The 19,008-nt window shown below is 40.8% G+C and overlaps 1 protein-coding gene across 1 annotated transcript in view; it reads right to left on the minus strand.

The window, feature by feature from the left end:
• LOC136246538 (uncharacterized) overlaps positions 1 to 19,008 on the minus strand; it is a 38,511-nt gene that overhangs the window by 3,950 nt on the left and 15,553 nt on the right. Inside the window, exons 2-6 of the mRNA XM_066038035.1 lie at positions 15,909 to 15,990; positions 15,773 to 15,852; positions 13,414 to 13,562; positions 12,553 to 12,738; positions 7,337 to 7,566 (exon numbers count right to left, since the gene is read on the minus strand). Of these exons, the coding sequence (XP_065894107.1) occupies positions 7,337 to 7,566; positions 12,553 to 12,738; positions 13,414 to 13,562; positions 15,773 to 15,852; positions 15,909 to 15,987 (724 nt within the window). The 5' untranslated portion in view covers positions 15,988 to 15,990. The remainder of the gene's footprint in view (positions 1 to 7,336; positions 7,567 to 12,552; positions 12,739 to 13,413; positions 13,563 to 15,772; positions 15,853 to 15,908; positions 15,991 to 19,008) is intronic.

Here is a 19,008-nt window from a genome sequence, read left to right on the forward strand (position 1 = left end):
CTGCCACGATATAGAAAAACTCTATATCATATATCACCAAGGTTTATTATATAGTTATACAACGGCCACGAGTGCTCTGCCTGATATAAACGCACGAGCCTGAGGGCCGTTAGGCGAAGGCAAGTGCGTTTATACAGGCAGAGCACGAGTGCACGTTGTATAACTGTTATGTACCACTCACCTAATAGGTGGGGAGAGTCTCACAAGACAGCTGTAACACTTATAAAGGCCAGGTTTCTAACATCGATTGTGGGTAACCAAGCCGGACGTTGCGATGACGTTCCTCCTGCAGTACTGCAGCCACCTGCGATATTAAAAGCTAGTACGCTATGGGTTATATCACTAACCTGCATTCGCTGTTCGACTCTCATTATGTAGTGCTCAACATGCCAGCGTGATCACTCAATCGCCATATAGACTAAGTGCCAGACTAATCGCCATAGTGATTCCCTCGAGCGAAAAAAAGTAGCTAAATAGACGTTTTAAGTAAACAAAACCCAACTACTAAACGATACTAGTCTAATTCTTACTATTCACACTGGCTAAACTCGAATCTGGTGGCATGACAAAACTGGTTACCACAATTGAACATAAAGGTTAGTATTATTTAGAATATATTTGTTTTATTGAGTCATTGTCGAAGTGGACTACAGTTTAATCTGGGATAAGATGGCACCAGACTAGTAAGGTGTATAAGTACGTTTACATATATGTAGACTAGAGTTATGGCCACCCTCGTTGGCTTTTTCGATCGCCATTGGCTGCTTGTAAACATTATACGTATTGGTGACGTTATGGCCCACAATCGACCTTTACATGTGAGGCTATAAAAGAATTCGAGTGATCTGTGAAGTGTCCTTCCACCTATTAGGTGAGGTGTCGTAGTGGTCTTCGCCACCGGCACTTGTGCTATGCTGCATAAAACCGCAGCCAGTGCAATATCTGTATATTGCACTGCGGTCGGTGCATTATAACTTATAATGCACTCGTTGTGGTCTACAAAACCGCAACCAGTGCGTTATAAGTTATAATGCACTCGCTGCGGTCTGCAGCAGTGCAACATACAAATTATGGCACTGGCGGTGCCTTTGAACTGCCCACGCAGAGTGGTACATATCACGATATGAACATATATCACGATATGAACATATATCACAATATCAAGACAAACGATAGTGTGTCGTGCGGCCCAAGAAGCCGGCGCGCCACACCGTGAGTATATTAACAGGAAGAAAGAAAACGCAATTTTCACACCTATGTAGCTCTGTGATCCCTTATCCGATTGGAACCAAATTTGCTAGAGACATGCCGCCCAGTTAGGGGAGTCTACATACCAAATTTGAAGAACATCACTCAAGCCATTTCCGAGATACGAGCGAACAAAATTTCGTTTTAATTTTTTCGTTTTTTTCTTCTTCATCTTCTTCATTTCGCACACTTCGCAAAATTCGCCATAAAACACGAATGCGTGCTCGAATTGGGCGGAAATTTGGCACACTTAAAGGGCTCATTAAGGCGGATCTCCGTACCAACTTTGGTAGGAATCCGATGAACATTCACGGAGTTATGACCGATTATTTGCGTAAAATAAGGTCGAAGGTCTGTCACGCCTACAGGGTAAACCCCTTTGAGGAATCAGTTGAAAATTGATATGTAGATGGAGCAACCATCGTAGGAGTGCCTTTTTGTGGTTTGAAAGGAATCGAGATAAAGACCATGGAGATATGACACAAAACCCAACCTGTGTCAAAATTACGTGATCGATTTTTATGAATAGAAAAATTATTAGTTTTCGTGTCTACCAGACAAACCGCTTAGAGCAACGAGCTGAAAATCTGTATGTAGCTGGAATAATCATCATAGAAAGTTCTTGCAGTAGTACAGAAGAATCGGATTACAAATCACTGAGTTATGATTCGAAAGGCAACTACATGCAGCAAATGCGAGATCGAGATACTCTAATAGAACAGTCACCCTAATAAAGCATTCAGTTGCATGTATAATTTACTCAGTTATATTACATTGCAAGTTATTCTGTAGGGAATTCAGCTACAAACAAGTCACCCTGTAGTCAGATCAGCTAGAAGAAGGTACCTAATAGAGAGTTCATCTACAAAGAAGCCATCATGTAGAGAGTTCAGCTCAAATAAATCACCCTGTAGAGAATTCAGCTGCAAACAAATTGCCCTGTAGTCAGATCAGCTAGAAGAAGGTACCTAATAGAGAGTTCATCTACAAAGAAGCCATCATGTAGAGAGTTCAGCTCAAATAAATCACCCTGTAGAGAATTCAGCTGCAAACAAATTGCCCTGTAGAGAGATCAGCTAGAAGAGGTTACATTGTAGAGAGTTCAGCTACAAAGAAACTACCATGTAGAGAGTTCAGCTGCAAACAAATTTCCCTCTAGAGAATTCAGCTACAAACAAATCACCCTGTAGAGAGTTCAGCTAGAAACAAGTCACCCTGTAGAGAGTTCAGCTAGAAGAAGTTACATTGTAGAGAGTTCAGCTACAAAGAAACTACCATGTAGAGAGTTCAGCTGCAAACAAATTGCCCTGTACAGAATTCAGCTACAAACAAATCACCCTGTAGAAAGATCAGCTAGAAGAAGGTACCTTGTAGAGAGTTCAGCTAGAAACAAATCACCCTGTAGAGAGTTCAGCTAGAAACAAGTCACCATGTAGAGAGTTCAGCTAGAAGAAGTTACATTGTAGAGAGTTCAGCTACAAAGAAACTACCATGTACAGAGTTCAGCTGCAAACAAATTGCCCTGTAGAGAGATCAGCTAGAAGAAGTTACATTGTAGAGAGTTCAGCTACAAAGAAACTACCATGTAGAGAGTTCAGCTGCAAACAAATCACCCTGTAGAGAATTCAGCTACAAACAAATCACCATGTAGAGAGTTCAGCTAGAAACAAGTCACCATGTAGAGAGTTCAGCTAGAAGAAGTTACATTGTAGAGAGTTCAGCTACAAAGAATCTACCATGTACAGAGTTCAGCTACAAACAAATCACCCTGTAGAGAGTTCAGCTAGAAACAAGTCACCCTGTAGAGAGTTCAGCTAGAAAAAGTTACATTGTAGAGAGTTCAGCTACAAAGAAACTACCATGTAGAGAGTTCAGCTGTAAACAAATTGCCCTGTAGAAAGATCAGCTAGAAGAAGTTACCTTGTAGAGAATTCAGCTACAAACAAATCACCCTGTAGAGAGTTCAGCTAGAAACAAGTTACACTGTAGAGAGATCAGCTAGAAACAAGTCACCCTGTAGAGAGTTCAGCTAGAAGAAGTTACATTGTAGAGAGTTCAGCTACAAAGAAACTACGTACCATGTACAGAGTTCAGCTGCAAACAAATTGCCCTGTACAGAATTCAGCTACAAACAAATCACCCTGTAGAAAGATCAGCTAGAAGAAGTTACCTTGTAGAGAGTTCAGCTAGAAACAAATCACCCTGTAGAGAGTTCAGCTGAAACAAGTCACCCTGTAGAGAGATCAGCTAGAAACAAGCCACCCGTAGAGAGTTCAGCTAGAAGAAGTTACATTGTAGAGAGTTCAGCAGTTTAGCTGCAAACAAATCACCCTGTAGAGAATTCAGCTACAAACAAATTACCCTGTAGAAAGATCAGCTAGAAGAAGTTACCTTGTAGAGAGTTCAGCTACAAACAAATCACACTGTAGAGAGGTCAGCTACAAACAAGTCATCCGGTAGAGAGATCAGCTAGAAGGATCACCTTGCAGAGAGGTCAGCTACAAAGAAATCACCCTGCTTCATCTTTTATTCTTCCTGTAGTAAAGAAAAAATGACAGGTTAAAATCCCTAAAGCCGGCCTATCTTTGGGGTATACAAATACAAAAAGAAGTGAAATCTAATCCAAAACAGCCAAGCTGTAAAAAAAGAGTGCGGCCCTGAGAAAGGCTATGGTGAAAAAAGATGTGAAATCCAAGGTGGCGGCCAAGAAATGGCTGTGATGGTAGGTTAATGGTAAAAATTTTAATAACAACAATTCAGGTGAATTTGGTGCCACTTGGTCTTGGCAAAAAATTCATCTAAATTGCCGTTATTAAAATTTTTACCATTAACCTACCATCACAGCCATTTCTTGGCCGTCACCTTGGATTTCACATCTTTTTTCACCATAGCCTTTCTCAGGGCCGCACTCTTTTTTTACAGCTTGGCTGTTTTGGATTAGATAGAACTAACTGTAACATTTTCAAGACAAACATATACATACTCTTCATTGTAAGTTTAAATTTAAGTTGGATGTATACCACAAGCAAAAGCTATTCTTGTTTATCAGGTTTTAAATGCATTTTGCTACTGCTTTACAGTTGAGACAAGTGGCTGGCACTGCACAGAAACCTTAAAACCTCCCAGTTTACTTTGGGGTTGGCTTGTTTACCACACTACACCATCAACACATAACCTATTTAAATGCCAAATACCATATGTCTGGCCTCCCCCACATCATTATCTAAGCGGCGCCACTATTGCACAACCATCGATATAACTGATTAGCTATATGATATAACTGATTAGCTATATCATATCACCACCTTGTTATATCGATACTATCGATATATCATTCCACACAAAAACAGCCAAGCTGTGAAAAAATGGTGCAGCCTTAAAAAGCCTGAGTGAAAAAAGTGAAAACAAAGGTGGTGGCCAAGAAATGGCTGCAATGATGTCAAGCCATTGTTAAATTTTTTTAGCATTAACATTATTGCAGCCATTTCTTGGCCGCCACCTTTGATTTTACAACTTTTTGTACTTTATGAGGCCCCAAAACCAGCCTATGGTTGACTTTGAGGTTTGTGTTTTTACTCACATTTCTTCTTTTCTATGTAGATACAATGATGATTATTGAAAACGGACTTATAAATGTATTTCATTGTATGATTTAATTCAATATTTGATAATACTATTTTAATACTCTAATAGAGTGCACATTTTTTGAGGACTTCTAATAGAACATACATAGAATGTTCTAGAACAATCTAGTACTTCTATTGGTAGATCTATGAAATTACAAACGTTTGATTATAAGCAGATTTCAACTAGAAATTTCATTTATAAAGCAGAAATTAAGTGAGGTGATCAGTCAAGGTAGCAGTGGTTCAGTTGTTAAGGATGCAGGTGTTAGGTATGGAGGTCCCTGGTTCGAACTCTCGTAAGATTTTTTTCGACATTTTTTGCACACCTTTTTGCCCCGTGGTGACTGCTCTATTAGAGTATCTCGATCCCGCGATTTTACACTTGCTTAGTTTTTGCTTTATAACTTTGTCGCTGTAACTCTATTGCTATTCAAACTATCAAAAAGCACTGCTACGATGATCAGCCTATCTACACACCAATTTTCAAATTATTTCTATACTTGGTTTACCCTGTAGCTGTGACAGAAGTTTGATCTGTTTTTACATGAATAAACGTCCATAACTCCTTGAATATTACTCAGACTTACAACAAACTTGGTACGTGAATCCACCGTTACACGTTCTTAATTTGTGCCAAAGATCAAGGCAATCGAGTTACACATTTGCATTTATAACAATTTTTGCAAAGTGTGCGAAAAGAAATCGAAGCCCCGTCAATTTTTGCAAAGTGTGCGAAAAGAAATCAAAGCCCCGTAGCCCCCGTAGCCCCCGTACGGCATAAGAAGAAAAAAACGAAGAAATTAAAATGAAATTTTGGACGCCCATATCTCGCAAATGGCTGTTGTGAATTTAATCAAATTTGCTGTGTGGCGTACCCTACCTGGGGGACAACTATAATGCAAAAATAATGTGCTTTGGAGAAGGGGCCACGGAGCTATGTATGTGTGAAAAAGCTATTTTCTTTCTTCCTGTAAATATACTCACAGTGTGGTCGCCAGCTTTCTTGGCCGCACAACACACTACCGTGTGTCTTGATATATCGTGATAACACTATTTGCTTCCAGCTATGTTCAACCCATAACACAGTGCTACAAGCGAAGGACAGTAGGAAAAGCACCTCTGCAATCAATCCAGCCATCACAAAAATATAGACTGTTTGTGCACCCCAACTATCAATTACTGACTCGAAAGTGTAGTGGCTTTTATGCTTCATTTTCACCTATTTTCAGCTCATTAAACAGCATTACAAACAAAGACACCTCTGCAATCAATCCTGTTACCACAGAAAATATGGACAATGCATGTTTACAAACCATATCAATGTACTGCAATGCTCAGATACCCTAATAGAGCAGTCAAAATGCTTTAATGTTCCTAAAAGTAGTCTACAATCGAAAAAAAAAATGCCTACAGCTGGAATCAAACCACTGATCTCTTACTTCAGAGAATTGATGTAGTACTAAAAAATGCCTACAGCTGGAATCAAACCACTGATCGCTTACTTCAGAGAGATGTACTACTACCACTGTACCAAGTGTATTGCACTACTCACAAAATTAATGTTGTATGTTTATTAACCCTGTAGTCAACATCGCTAAAAGAACATATCAAATTGTACCAATAAATTAATTCTGGTAAACTTTGAGACATTGTAAAACCTACAGCTTTTGGGGGACACAGTTCCACAGACCTCCTGCTGCCAGAGGTTCTATACTCTGATCAGCCTCCGCTCACATCAGCCATCTTCTCCGCCACTGTTACAAATGGGAAGCTATGAATTATGCTACTGCAAATTGACACCTTGGCCTGTTAGCAAAAAATAAACAAGACACAAAGGAGGACAGAGATAAGTTCATGATGTATGCATTATATGTACTGTGGTATGCCAAAAGGACAAAGCGACGTCAGACAGGGAAAAGAACAAGCCCACAGCCTTAGCCATTATCGAGCTGTGTTTGACAATGTCTGAAGGTATCAGGCAGGCAGTTGGTCAGTCAGTAGAAAATTCCATTGAATATACTCTTGAAAAACTTTGTAGCTACATCTTGGAGTATTTAGGGCTGTACTGAAGGCAGTTTTGGGTTTATGTATAGCTAACCAATACTGCCAAGGCACTTGGGTTATATTTTTGGCCAGAAAAACTCAAACCTTAATATACAGTACTACCGTACTGTGTGATACAAGGCTGAAAAGCCAATCTATCACCTACACATACTATAGTATCCACAAAGTATTTTTGCACATTTATGCATCAAGGCAGTTTTTGTATATACTGAAACGTTCATCATCTGGTAATTCAAGGATTGTTACATGGTTATGTTTGTTATTTACAGCACATTGAAGGTAAAGCAAAAACAAACTTGGAAAAATTCTTTGTTTCTTTGAACTGGGTTTGAATCTCCACTAGGTAATACACTATCAACATACGTAGTCCAAATCAACAAAATAACAAACATACTAACCTCCACAGCTTATCTGAGTCATTGGAACATGTAGCTTGAGAGAACGATCAATCACCTTACCCTTCCTTGTTCTAGGACCTGCAATAAACTCCAATGAATGAATGACACCATCCTTTGTGGCTGGTGATATCACACGGTATTTATATGCTCGATTGACTGGATCACTGTGCAATACTACATCCATAGGTACTTTCATAGTGTGACACAACTCCAGGTAATCATCAGGAAATCTGTAAAATTGAAGACACACCTAAGCATATATTACCATACATAAGCATGTATTATGCATATACAGAGGACTACGGAATCTATGCAATGCAAGAAATTGTAACCTATCAAAGTTGGTGGTAATGCATTTCAAAGTTGATGGATCACGTTTTTCAGTTGGCTTCATGCTTTTGTTGCTAACATTCCGCAAACTTCTGTATTACATACTTACATACATGTGTGCACACACACGCACGTATATCTAATAATTATAATTCAGAAGGCTCAGTCTCACATATCAACGGTGTTTGGCCAGTTCTCTCAGTTGAACAGCTTTTCGCAGTAAAATATCCTCCGGATAAAAATAAAAATCCACAATCGAACCACCCACTTCGGCCTTTTTCTTAGCTGAAACACGTGTTCGCAGTTAATTTCGAACGGTCATGTCTTAACTAGAGTCTCTAGTCAAAAACCTTTCAGACAAGTTCGAAGGCTTACAGAATGACTTGAATAAGCTGAAGCATAGCTCAGAGAAGCGGAAGAAGCATGGCAAGCGGCACTCTCGCCGGCGCCACAGACGTCACTCACTCTCGAGGTCACGATCTCGGAGTAGCTCGGACCACAGAGGCGGGTCACACTCTCGGAGAGAGAACCCCAGCTCCTTACCTGAGCGATCTCGGAGTAGATCGGCGTCGCCACCTCAGGGAGAAACACGTGGCAGCCATGACAGAAACTCGAAGAGTCCCACTCGTGAGAGGACCCGATCCTGGGAGGACATTCCTGATACACCTCAATACAGTGAGGTAGTTGAGTGGGAGTACAACTCCAACATTGAGCCCGTGGGACCGGGTAAGCCAAGCTCCCCCCACCAACGTAGTCGCAGTGTCTGAGGAGACGGGGTCTATTATCTCACAAGCCTGTACCAGTAGACTGGAGTATGCATACCGCCTGAAAGTAAGGAATGTGTACTCTCTTCCTAAAGTGACAGCATCCCGGACACCTCAGCTGGATAGCTACCTCAAAACTGAGATACCACCAGCAACCAAGGCTGTGGACAAGGAGTTGGCTACAATTCAATCCCATGTGCTTGATGCCTTTGCCCCACTTAGTGCCATCCTGGAAACAAAGCAGGACGTCCCGAAGGAAACTGTTAGTGCTGCCACAGATGCAGTTAAGCTACTGGGAAATGCCAGTGCCCGAATCAGTCACCTCCGATGCACAAAGGTCATCTCACAGATGAATAAGGCACTGCTTCCACTGGTCGAGGAGGACTCAAACTTCGGAGAAGCGTCGCCCTCTTTATTTAGGCCGGAGTTTGCCCAAAAGTCGAAGCAGCATGTGGATCAAGTGAAGGCAATGAGGTCCACCCTTGGCACGTCCAAGCCGTTTTTTCGACCAGGCCCCCCCAACAGCCGGGGGGTTACTCTCGCAAGCCAACACGAGGAGGGGGAGGAGCCCAGAGAGGACGACCAAGCCAAGGAAAATTATTCCAGAAGAACACTTGGAACAAGTGACTCATGCACACACCTTTACAAAAAGTGTGATAATGAATTGGAAAAGTACCCTATTGAATCAGATTGCATGTCTCGGAGTAGAACATTGCCATCAACCAGACCTGCCGCAGGCGGGCAGGTTGGCTCATTATTTGGCAAACTGGTCTGCCATAACACAGGACCAGTGGGTACTAAGTACGGTACGGGGATACCGGATAGACTTTGTGGCAATGCCACGCCAAGAGTCACGGCCAACTCCTCCACACTATACCTCGGAGCAGGTCACACTAATACAGGAGGAAATATTCAAACTCCTACAGAAACAGGCGATACAACCTGTGGAGTGCCCCTCGGAGAGGGACTTCTACTCAAACATATTTCTGGTACCCAAAAAGGATGGGGGGCAAAGACCCGTCATCAACCTCAAAGCGCTAAACAGCTTTGTTCACCCAGAGCACTTCAAGATGGAGGGCATTCACACCCTGAAGGACCTTCTGGAGCAGGAAGACTGACTGGCAAAGATCGACCTGAAGGACGCATACTTTGCAATTCCGATACACCAATCACATCAGAGATACCTGCAGTTTCAATTCCAAGGGAAAACCTTCCGCTTCACCTGCCTTCCCTTTGGACTCTGCTCCACCCCATGGGTGTTCACAAAGACTCTGAAACCAGCCCTGGCTGTGTTACGCCAGAGAGGGATTCGGATGATTGTCTACATAGACGACATACTCCTTATAGCAGAGTCCAAGGAGCAAGCTCTGGATCAGTCTCAAGCTGTAGTATACCTACTAGAGTGTCTGGGATTCATCATCAACACAGAGAAATCTGTGCTCACCCCAGATCAGACCATAGAGTCCTTGGGTCTCACAGTCAACTCCATCAATATGGAGCTACGACTTCCTCCTGCCAAGATAAAACAGATTCGAGCAGAGTCTCGACAGATAATGAGGATGGCGGGGCCAACCTCAGCCCGAATACTAGCACGCCTATTGGGCAAAATGAATTCAACGACATGCGTAATTCCCCCTGCACCCCTCTTCTACAGAAACCTGCAGATGGCTCTCTCCAATGCCCTGGAGACCAACTCCCAGGATTACGAGGGAACACTGATCCTCTCGCCAGCCAGCTTGGAAGAGCTGAAATGGTGGGACACGGAGATGTCCAAATGGAATGGGAAGACTCTCCTCAAGAGGGAGATAGACATGATTATCGACTCCGATGCATCACTGCAGGGATGGGGAGCTCGCTGTGGAATACAAACCACAAGGGGAGCATGGTCACAGAAGGAGGTAACCCTCCACATCAACTGTTTGGAGTTGCTGGCAGCAACACTAGCAGTACAGTCATTTGCAAAAACAAGTCCAAACTAAACATCCTGCTGAGGATCGACAATACCACAGCAGTTGCTTACATCAACCATCTGGGGGGGACAGTCTCAAAAGACCTGGTCAATCTGACAAAGGATCTGTGGATGTGGTGTCTGGAGAGGAATATACACATCACAGCTCAACAACTCCCCGGAATCCAGAACACTATCGCAGATGCAGAATCACGAGCCCAGACGGACAGGACAGACTGGAAGCTGTCTCCCTCCACATTCCACAAAATACAGGAAAACTTTGGTCCACTGGAAGTGGATCTCTTTGCGACTCGTCTGTCTGCCCAGTGCCCATGCTACTTCAGTTGGCGGCCAGATCCATCTGCAGAAGCAACCGACGCATTTCTCCAAGTGTGGACCCACATCAAGGGGTATGCCAACCCACCATGGAATCTGATAGGCCGGACACTTTCTCAGGTCCAGACTCAACAAGCCAACATAGTGCTGGTAGCACCAGTGTGGAGATCCCAACCATGGTATCCCACACTCCTATACATGTTGGTGGATTATCCCAAACTATTAACAACAGAAACTGAGATAATGGTCAACAGGGACAACTCACTGATGCTCCCACAACTAGCCGTATGGCATATCTCAGGGAGAGATACAGAGGTCAGCAGCTTTCAGAGGAAGCTACAGAACTTATGCTTAATTCCTGGAGGACTAAAACAAACAAGTCCTATGACTCATTATTCACTAAGTGGCACTGCTGGTGTTCTGAACGGGGTTCAGATCCCTTTCGTAGCCCTATAGCCCAGGTGGCAAACTTCCTGGCATACCTCTACAAGGAGGGATACCAATACAGTTCTGTAAATGCCTATCGGTCGGCAATTTCCTCAGTTCATGAGAAGATCGATGGCTACACAGTTGGCCAACACCCCCTGGTCTGCAGGCTTGTAAGGGGAGTCTTTCATGCCAGACCTCCACTGCCACGTTATTCACAGACCTGGGATGTTCAGAAAGTGCTAAACTACATTGACACACTAGGGGACAATCAGACGTTGTCCTTGAAACACCTATCATGGAAAGTGACAATGCTGCTTGCATTGTCTCGCCCATCAAGATCAGCTGATCTGTCAAAACTGGATATATCCAAACGGGTGTACAAGCCAGACGGAGTCTGTTTTTATCCAAGCACCTTGGCCAAACAGTCAAGGTCCACATCACAGATTACAAATTTCTTTTTTCCCTCTCTTCCAGGAGGGAGTAGATTGTGTCCAGTGTCAACCTTGAAGGAATATGAGAGTAGAACACAACCCCTTCGGGAAAGGGAAACCAAACTGTTGGTAGTAATCATCAAGCCACATAAGGCGGTGTCTTCAAGTACTGTGGCTAGATGGCTCAAGTCCTTACTGGAAGTTTCAGGCATTGATACTTCAATATTTGGTGCTCACTCTGTCAGAGGAGCCTCCTCGTCTGCAGCGGCATCAGCAGGGATTTCCACCTCAGATATCCTCAAAGCTGCAGGTTGGAGTTCTGAGTCAACTTTTCAACGATTTTACTATAGACCGACAGACAACCCATCATTCAGCAGAGCGGTGCTCAGCCAACACAGTCAACCAGCTACAAACAACACCGTTGATATGTGAGACTGAGCCTTCTGAATTATAATTCATAAATGGCTCAGACCACGGAGTGGTTGCCAGCTATTTGGAATTATATGAAGAAGGTGAAGTTGAGCATATCAACGGTCCCACCCACCCATCCCGTAGGGAATGGTTGCAGCTATTCAAAAGGCCGAAGTGGGTGGTTCGATTGTGGATTTTTATTTTTATCCGGAGGATATTTTTACTGCGAAAAGCTGTTCAACTGAGAGAACTGGCCAAACACCGTTGATATGCTCAACTTCACCTTCTTCATATAATTCCAAATAGCTGGCAACCACTCCGTGGTCTGAGCCATTTATGAATTATCAATTGATAATTCTATGTATATGTAGTTTTGCAAAACCTAATTGGCTGAAGTATAGTTAATTATTGTTGATTAATTCCAACTAGCTGCACAGCACCTGGTTTTTAGAACAAGCACATCAACTTGTAAATTCATAGTAGGGATTAATGTTTTTTTTTCATACAGTAACAATCACAATCACCGTATTACAATAATATATATAACAAAAACAAAAGCCTACTAACCTTTTAATTGGTAACATAGGACCATAGCAAAACTTAAACTCTCCCAGTTCCTTAGCAGCGAAACAAATATACACATTTGAAGAATCATCCAACCCCCACTGATGAATTGACAACAGACAATGAAATTCAACTAATACATAATTTTGACTAGTAGTTTCAGGAGGTGAGAATATCACTGTATCGTCCCTAGTAACAATATAGCAGTACATAAAAAATGAGCTACTGTAATACAGTGGAACCTCTATTATCCAGGCACCTCCATTGTCCGGGCACCTCCATTGTCCGGGCACCTCCATTGTCCGGGCACCTCCATTGTCCGGACAGCCCAAATTGGTCATGTGGCTTGTAGTTTATTGACCATAATGAAGTTTGGTTTAGTTGAAAGCACAAGGAGGGAGCTTAAAGGTTGCTGTTTACCTGTTTGGTGGCTTGTTTATTCTACTAATAATAACTACCACTTGGTTGCTAGGTGATAATACATTTTTACAGCCCAGGGGAGTGACCATGAATGTTCTGTAGTAACTTCCCCCTCTACCCACTAAACTGCATATATTAACTGATAGCAATAACAACATTACTTGTATTTAAGTTAGTCACTTTAGCATAATAGCATGTTATTCTTAGTTACGGATATTTCTGAGATACGGACAGTAGTATGTATCAGACTGCCCGGATAAGAGAGGTTCCACTGTAATGAAAAGAAAAAAAAACAACAACAAAATGGAAGTAATGTATTAAGCAATTAACTGGATATGGAAGGTAGTGAACATAGTACAAATATCAAAACACTGTACATAGCAAAATCACCATATACACAATTCCCATACATGGTTCCGTACTACTAAACTACCAATAACATACTGATGCACATCAGTAGCAGTACTTTCTCTCTGCAGTGGATGATCATTATTTGCAGGCTGGAATGCTGGATTATGAGTAGATGTTTTGGTTGATGGATTTGGATGTTTTTTTGGATGTTTTTTTGGATCAACATTCTGGCCATCACCCTGCTAAGAAAATTAGCAATGTTTATAATGGTATTATGAAAATAAGTGTAGGAGTACTTTTTTAGCAATGTTGGATTAAATTTGATGTCAGGTGATGACCTCACCTTATTTTACCAATTGTGACTGTCTCTGGGAAAACTGGTCTTATCGCCCATTTATAAGTATCGAGAAATGCCGGTTTTGTATAATGGTGGTAGCTACGCATAACAAATTTTCACACATTTTACAACAATTTCTGGAGAAGTAGTCAACAGCTAAGTTTCCCACCATTTTAGATAGTTTTTAAACCAAGGTTGACTGTATCATGCGAGCTCCAAAAGGGGTTGGGAGGCGGGGGGCCTGGAAGGTGGGCAAGATGGTGTTTAAAAAATGACAAGGGACGTGTTGGGATGAATTAGGCCAAGATATGGGCGATTCAGTGCTCAAAACTGGCTAAAATGAAAGGAAATTTACAGCACAGGTCATTGTCCAATGCCACGGAGCTGCACAGCTATCTTCTGGTTGGCCAGGGCTCCATCAAGACCCCAGACTACTTATACGGCTCACCACTGTGCTTGAAAAAAGCAGCCAGTAAAAAGTAGACTACTTTACTCTGGTCGACTGTGACAGCGAAATTTGATAGTGCATTCATTAAGCATTGTGCTTGTGAAAACATCAAACTTCCTGTATTGGGCAATAAGACTGGTTTTCACAGATCCAGTCACAATTATCAATGGGTACTATGTTTTTACTTAACATACATTTGACCATTTCTGTAAAATAAATTGTGGATCCTGTGAACATGTTTTGGGTTGACCTCTAGTCCATATAGTGCTAATTAGCCATATTGAGCACTTAGCTGAATGCACCAGTTATAGATATAGATTTATACATTGCCATTAATGCTTGGCTACAAAAATTGACTTACTGATAATTATATTGTCTACCTTACTTTTCTGTATACATGTTACATACATAACACACTCGTTTTACTGAATTACTACATTTGTGATGCTCTACTCTCTTCTTTTATACTATTAAATCATGGTGCTTAATTACTTCATTATATTATTGCATAATGCATGATGTTAGCATAACACATCACCCTCGGTTAAGTGGACAATTGTGTTAAATTTGCAAAACGTTTCAGGTTGCCTTGAAGGTTTGTACCTAACCAATACTGCCAAGTTCCTGTGAAAGAAATATAAGACTGCATGATGTTTGATTGATATTTTTCCAAGAAAACCCAAAGCTTGGTGATCCCTACTACACAGTACTATCATATGTGACCCAGTCTGGGAAAACCGGGCTTATCGCCTATTTTAAAGTATTAAGAAACACCGGTTTTAACTATTTAGTGTGTTGTAGCTCGCCAATGGTTGAAGCTATGTGCACCAAATTTTCACATGTTTTACACCAATTCCTTACCTTCCAGAGCATCCACTGTGAAAGTAGCCAACAACTAAGTTTCCCGCCATTTTAGATAGTTTTTAAACCGAGGTTGACTGTATCAGGCGAGCTGCAAATTGGGTGGGAGGCGGCCCTGGAAGGCATGCAAGATGGTGTTCAAAAATTGAAAAGGAAGGCCAAGGGATGAATTTGGCCAAGTTTTTGAGGTCTCAAAACTGGCTAAAATGAAAGGAAATTCACAGCAGAGGTACTTATTCAACACCACAGAGCTGTACAGCCACATACAGTCATCCCCAGGCTGACCAGAGCTCCATTAAGGCACCACACCACACGTACGGATCGCCACTGGGCTTGGGAAAAGCAGCCAGCAAAACCAGACCACTCAAGTCTAGCTGATTTTGATTGTGGAATTAGATAGTTTATTCATGTAGCTTTGTGTCCTGGGTGAAAATTGAATCTGCTGACATGGGCGATAAAACCAGTTTTCTCAGACTGGGTCACATGATCTTTGGTATGTATTTTGTGTGGTGCATACATTTATCTAAATTTATCAGTCAGTTAATCACAGAAATTAACATGCGTGTATACAGGAGAAAGAGTACATAATAAAATATTATGTCTTCTTGGAGAATTTTTATTATGTAAACTTGATAGGAGCAAAAGTACACAGTGATTTTGGCTGAAAGTGTCCTGGTTAGACACTCTACGTCCCTATTTTTATTATGTACTCTTGATAGGAGACACCATATGCAATTTTCAAAAATGTATAAGACTCAAATTATGCCACTATGCTGTAACTTGACTAGAAATACGACTAAACTTACAGAATATTGTTGAATTAAATTCTGGACATTTGAACCTGCCCCCTGATTTGAATTTGTCCATAATGCCTCGCTATAGCTCCCTAAAGAAACAAAATTATTAAAATGCACAAAATTTTATAGCTCTCCAGCTTATTACCACACTCATGCTGCTGTCCCACTTGATGAGGTTGGTTGCACTTTGAGCATGTTGTCATAGGTGGTCCACCACTGGCCATTGTCTTACAAAAAATCAATAGAGATCATACAAAATAACATCATAAATACATGGTACACATACAAATTAAGATCAAAATAATCTATCTTTGGCCTCATCACCTTTTATCATCATAATCGATACCTACTAAGCTTCACATTTGGTTTGTAACTTATTCGTAGCATAATTCAACTCATTTATACTGGACTAGAACTAGTGCCTGCCCTATGTACGGATCTACACTCCTTATACATAATCATATTCCTTTTATCAACACCCTAAGTATCACTATTAATCACTGGTAGTAACTGTTGGTGCAATAACACTTTTAAAAAGGAAAGTATGTAGTGAGACAAAATGTGGCATGGAAAGGACACCAAAAAAGGTGGCATGGAAAGGACACCAAAAAAGGTGGCATAGAAAATTACTAGGTGAGCCGGATCTGCGAAAACCCAACATAATGGCGCATTTTTCAAATTCTTTATTATTGAATATTTATAATCTACTTAGCTGAGTGCATGCTCTGGCCAAGTTTCAGCCTTGTATGCCAACAACTTTTGGAGTTACAGCCCTACAAAGTAGCAACAACAGAAAGATCAATTTGTACAGCAAGTATTGGGAAAATAAATTACAGGTGCTTACAAAAACGACTGTAACTTACAAACACAATACAGTGTAGAGTTGCAACTTACACCATCATGTTTACCATGAATAGGGGAGTCCATTACATGGTGAGTTTTTCTCCTACCACCTTTCTTCACTACATACAGAGACAAAATCAGTGAAGGAAAATCGATCGCATATAACCGCTTTGACATGATGTAAACAAACACCCATAACTCATGTATCCTTTAGGCTACTGTTACGAAACAAAGATTTCTGAACTCCTCTTGAGTAGGCGAATACGACGGTACCCATGGTTGTATCATTGCACCCTTTCTTCACAAAGAATGGAGCATTTAAAATTTTACAATTCTTTTTTCATTTACACTAATATTTTACACATTGCAATTAATAGCCTGTACTGAAAATTTAGGCTTGCACTAATATGTCCGGTTTTCGCAGATCTGGTCACAAATACATACTGATGTTGCATAACTCCAACCAATATGTACATCATATTTGCTAGCCAGGCATTCTAACCACTAAGTCAACTTCACATTCTGATATAGTCAAAAAAGGCATGGGTCAGTTGAACAGCACAGATGTTTACTGCGGTATTAAGTGCGGTATTAAGTGCGGAACACAAAACATATTTTTAGACTATATGGCATGCATAGTATGCTTTGAAGTTTAGTCATTAACGAGGTATTTAAAATCCAATATATACCTGCGGTTAGATACCCATGACAATTTTTTCTTGTCATGTGCATTACATATTTAGCTGGATTCCAGTATCATTACTACAGTGTAAAGAAAACATCGCTGGATAATAGAGATGATTGTATTCATCTAGGAAGCCTACCAGTGAGTTATTTTAACACTAATTCGATCAGGAAGCTGTCATTATTGGCAGTGACCAGAGTTGTACAGTTATTGCCCAAATCCACGGTATCTTCGCCATTTTAAAGACCCGCGGTATCTTCGCCATTTTAAAGACTCGGGGAATGGCATAATAATCACCTTGGGCAAAGAGAAGATAGCTGAATTCGTGCAATAACTCGTGCAATAACCTATACTTAGGATGCTTTTGATCCATCCTTCTTTCACCAGTCATATTAATGTTATAAACAAACAAATATATATATGCAAGTGTAAGAAAAATTAAGAATTCAAATTTGAGCAGAGATCATACAAATATACCGTATCGGTAAAGCTAAAGATGCTCGATACCAACCAATACTGTAAATGACATCATTATTACTTCTCAAGATGGTAGCATACATAGCACATCAAACAGAGTTGAAGATGAGCTGATATAAGTGATGAATTCTTAGAAAGAAGTCAGTTATTAGCATTATTAGTGCAGTGGAAATAGCAGCAAGCCATAAAATAAGATTCATTGAAGCCATAAACTATTGTTAGTTGATGCTAGCAAGTGTGTTTAGTAAGCTGGTTTTATTACTATTATTCAAATTACTAGGAGAAATGTCTGTGATGCAAAGTATTGGCCTCCAATGTATTTATATCAGAAAAAGTGGTATCAGTGCATCATTATTGCCTACACATGTAGCCATACTAGTGCAAAGTTTAATTTATCCATACTTCAATCGTATAACTTGTCACAGCCATGACTAAAGGAGGGGTTAAATTTACACTAGTATGGCTACAGGTGTACACAATCTCACTTTTTTTCTATGATCCTTACACAAATTTATATTCCTTACATTTGTTTCTTAACTTTTTGCTTCACTATTTGTTCCACATCAAAAGAAAGAATGGTGCTAGACATATAAAGGAACTATCTGCTGGTAGTTGACATGCCCTAGCAATTAACTGATAAAAAGCACAGTAACTACTATGTTTAGTTTACAGTTACATTCAGCCGGTAACACAGTGTACCATGCTAAAAATACCTGCCTTTACAATCAATCAGCTCGTGGTACAAAAATTACATACATTATACCCTTAAGTGAAACCAGTACACAAAGCCTTTGATGTACTACCTGGGAATCAACATAATGGGACACAAAGTAGGAAAAAGGTAAGCCCATGATCCATACTTGTAGGTCTTACAGGAGGCAAAACACACACACAGAGCAAAGCCAAGCCTACGGCAGCAGTGCGAAACACAGCTATAGCCGCCTAGTGAACCACCACTGGGATGCCTGTACATCACTCACTCATTATCTGTCTTTTCTTTTTACTACTGAATGCAGTATCTGTTGTTTCTTTTTATTTCAGTGCAGGAGACTACAGATATATTTTTTATGTATATATGTACTACAGGTGTATTTTGCTGTTTGTGATCAATAGAAACGTATCGTCTCTACAAGATGAATTGCTTGTATCTGAATACTCTACAGAGTGACTTTTAACATAGCTGAATGGTAACTTGTAACTTAGCTGAACTCACTAAAGACTTATTTACAGTTGAGCTTTC

The sequence above is a fragment of the Dysidea avara genome, chromosome 1 (genome assembly GCF_963678975.1).
Source record: "Dysidea avara chromosome 1, odDysAvar1.4, whole genome shotgun sequence".
In the NCBI taxonomy this organism is placed as follows: domain Eukaryota; kingdom Metazoa; phylum Porifera; class Demospongiae; order Dictyoceratida; family Dysideidae; genus Dysidea; species Dysidea avara.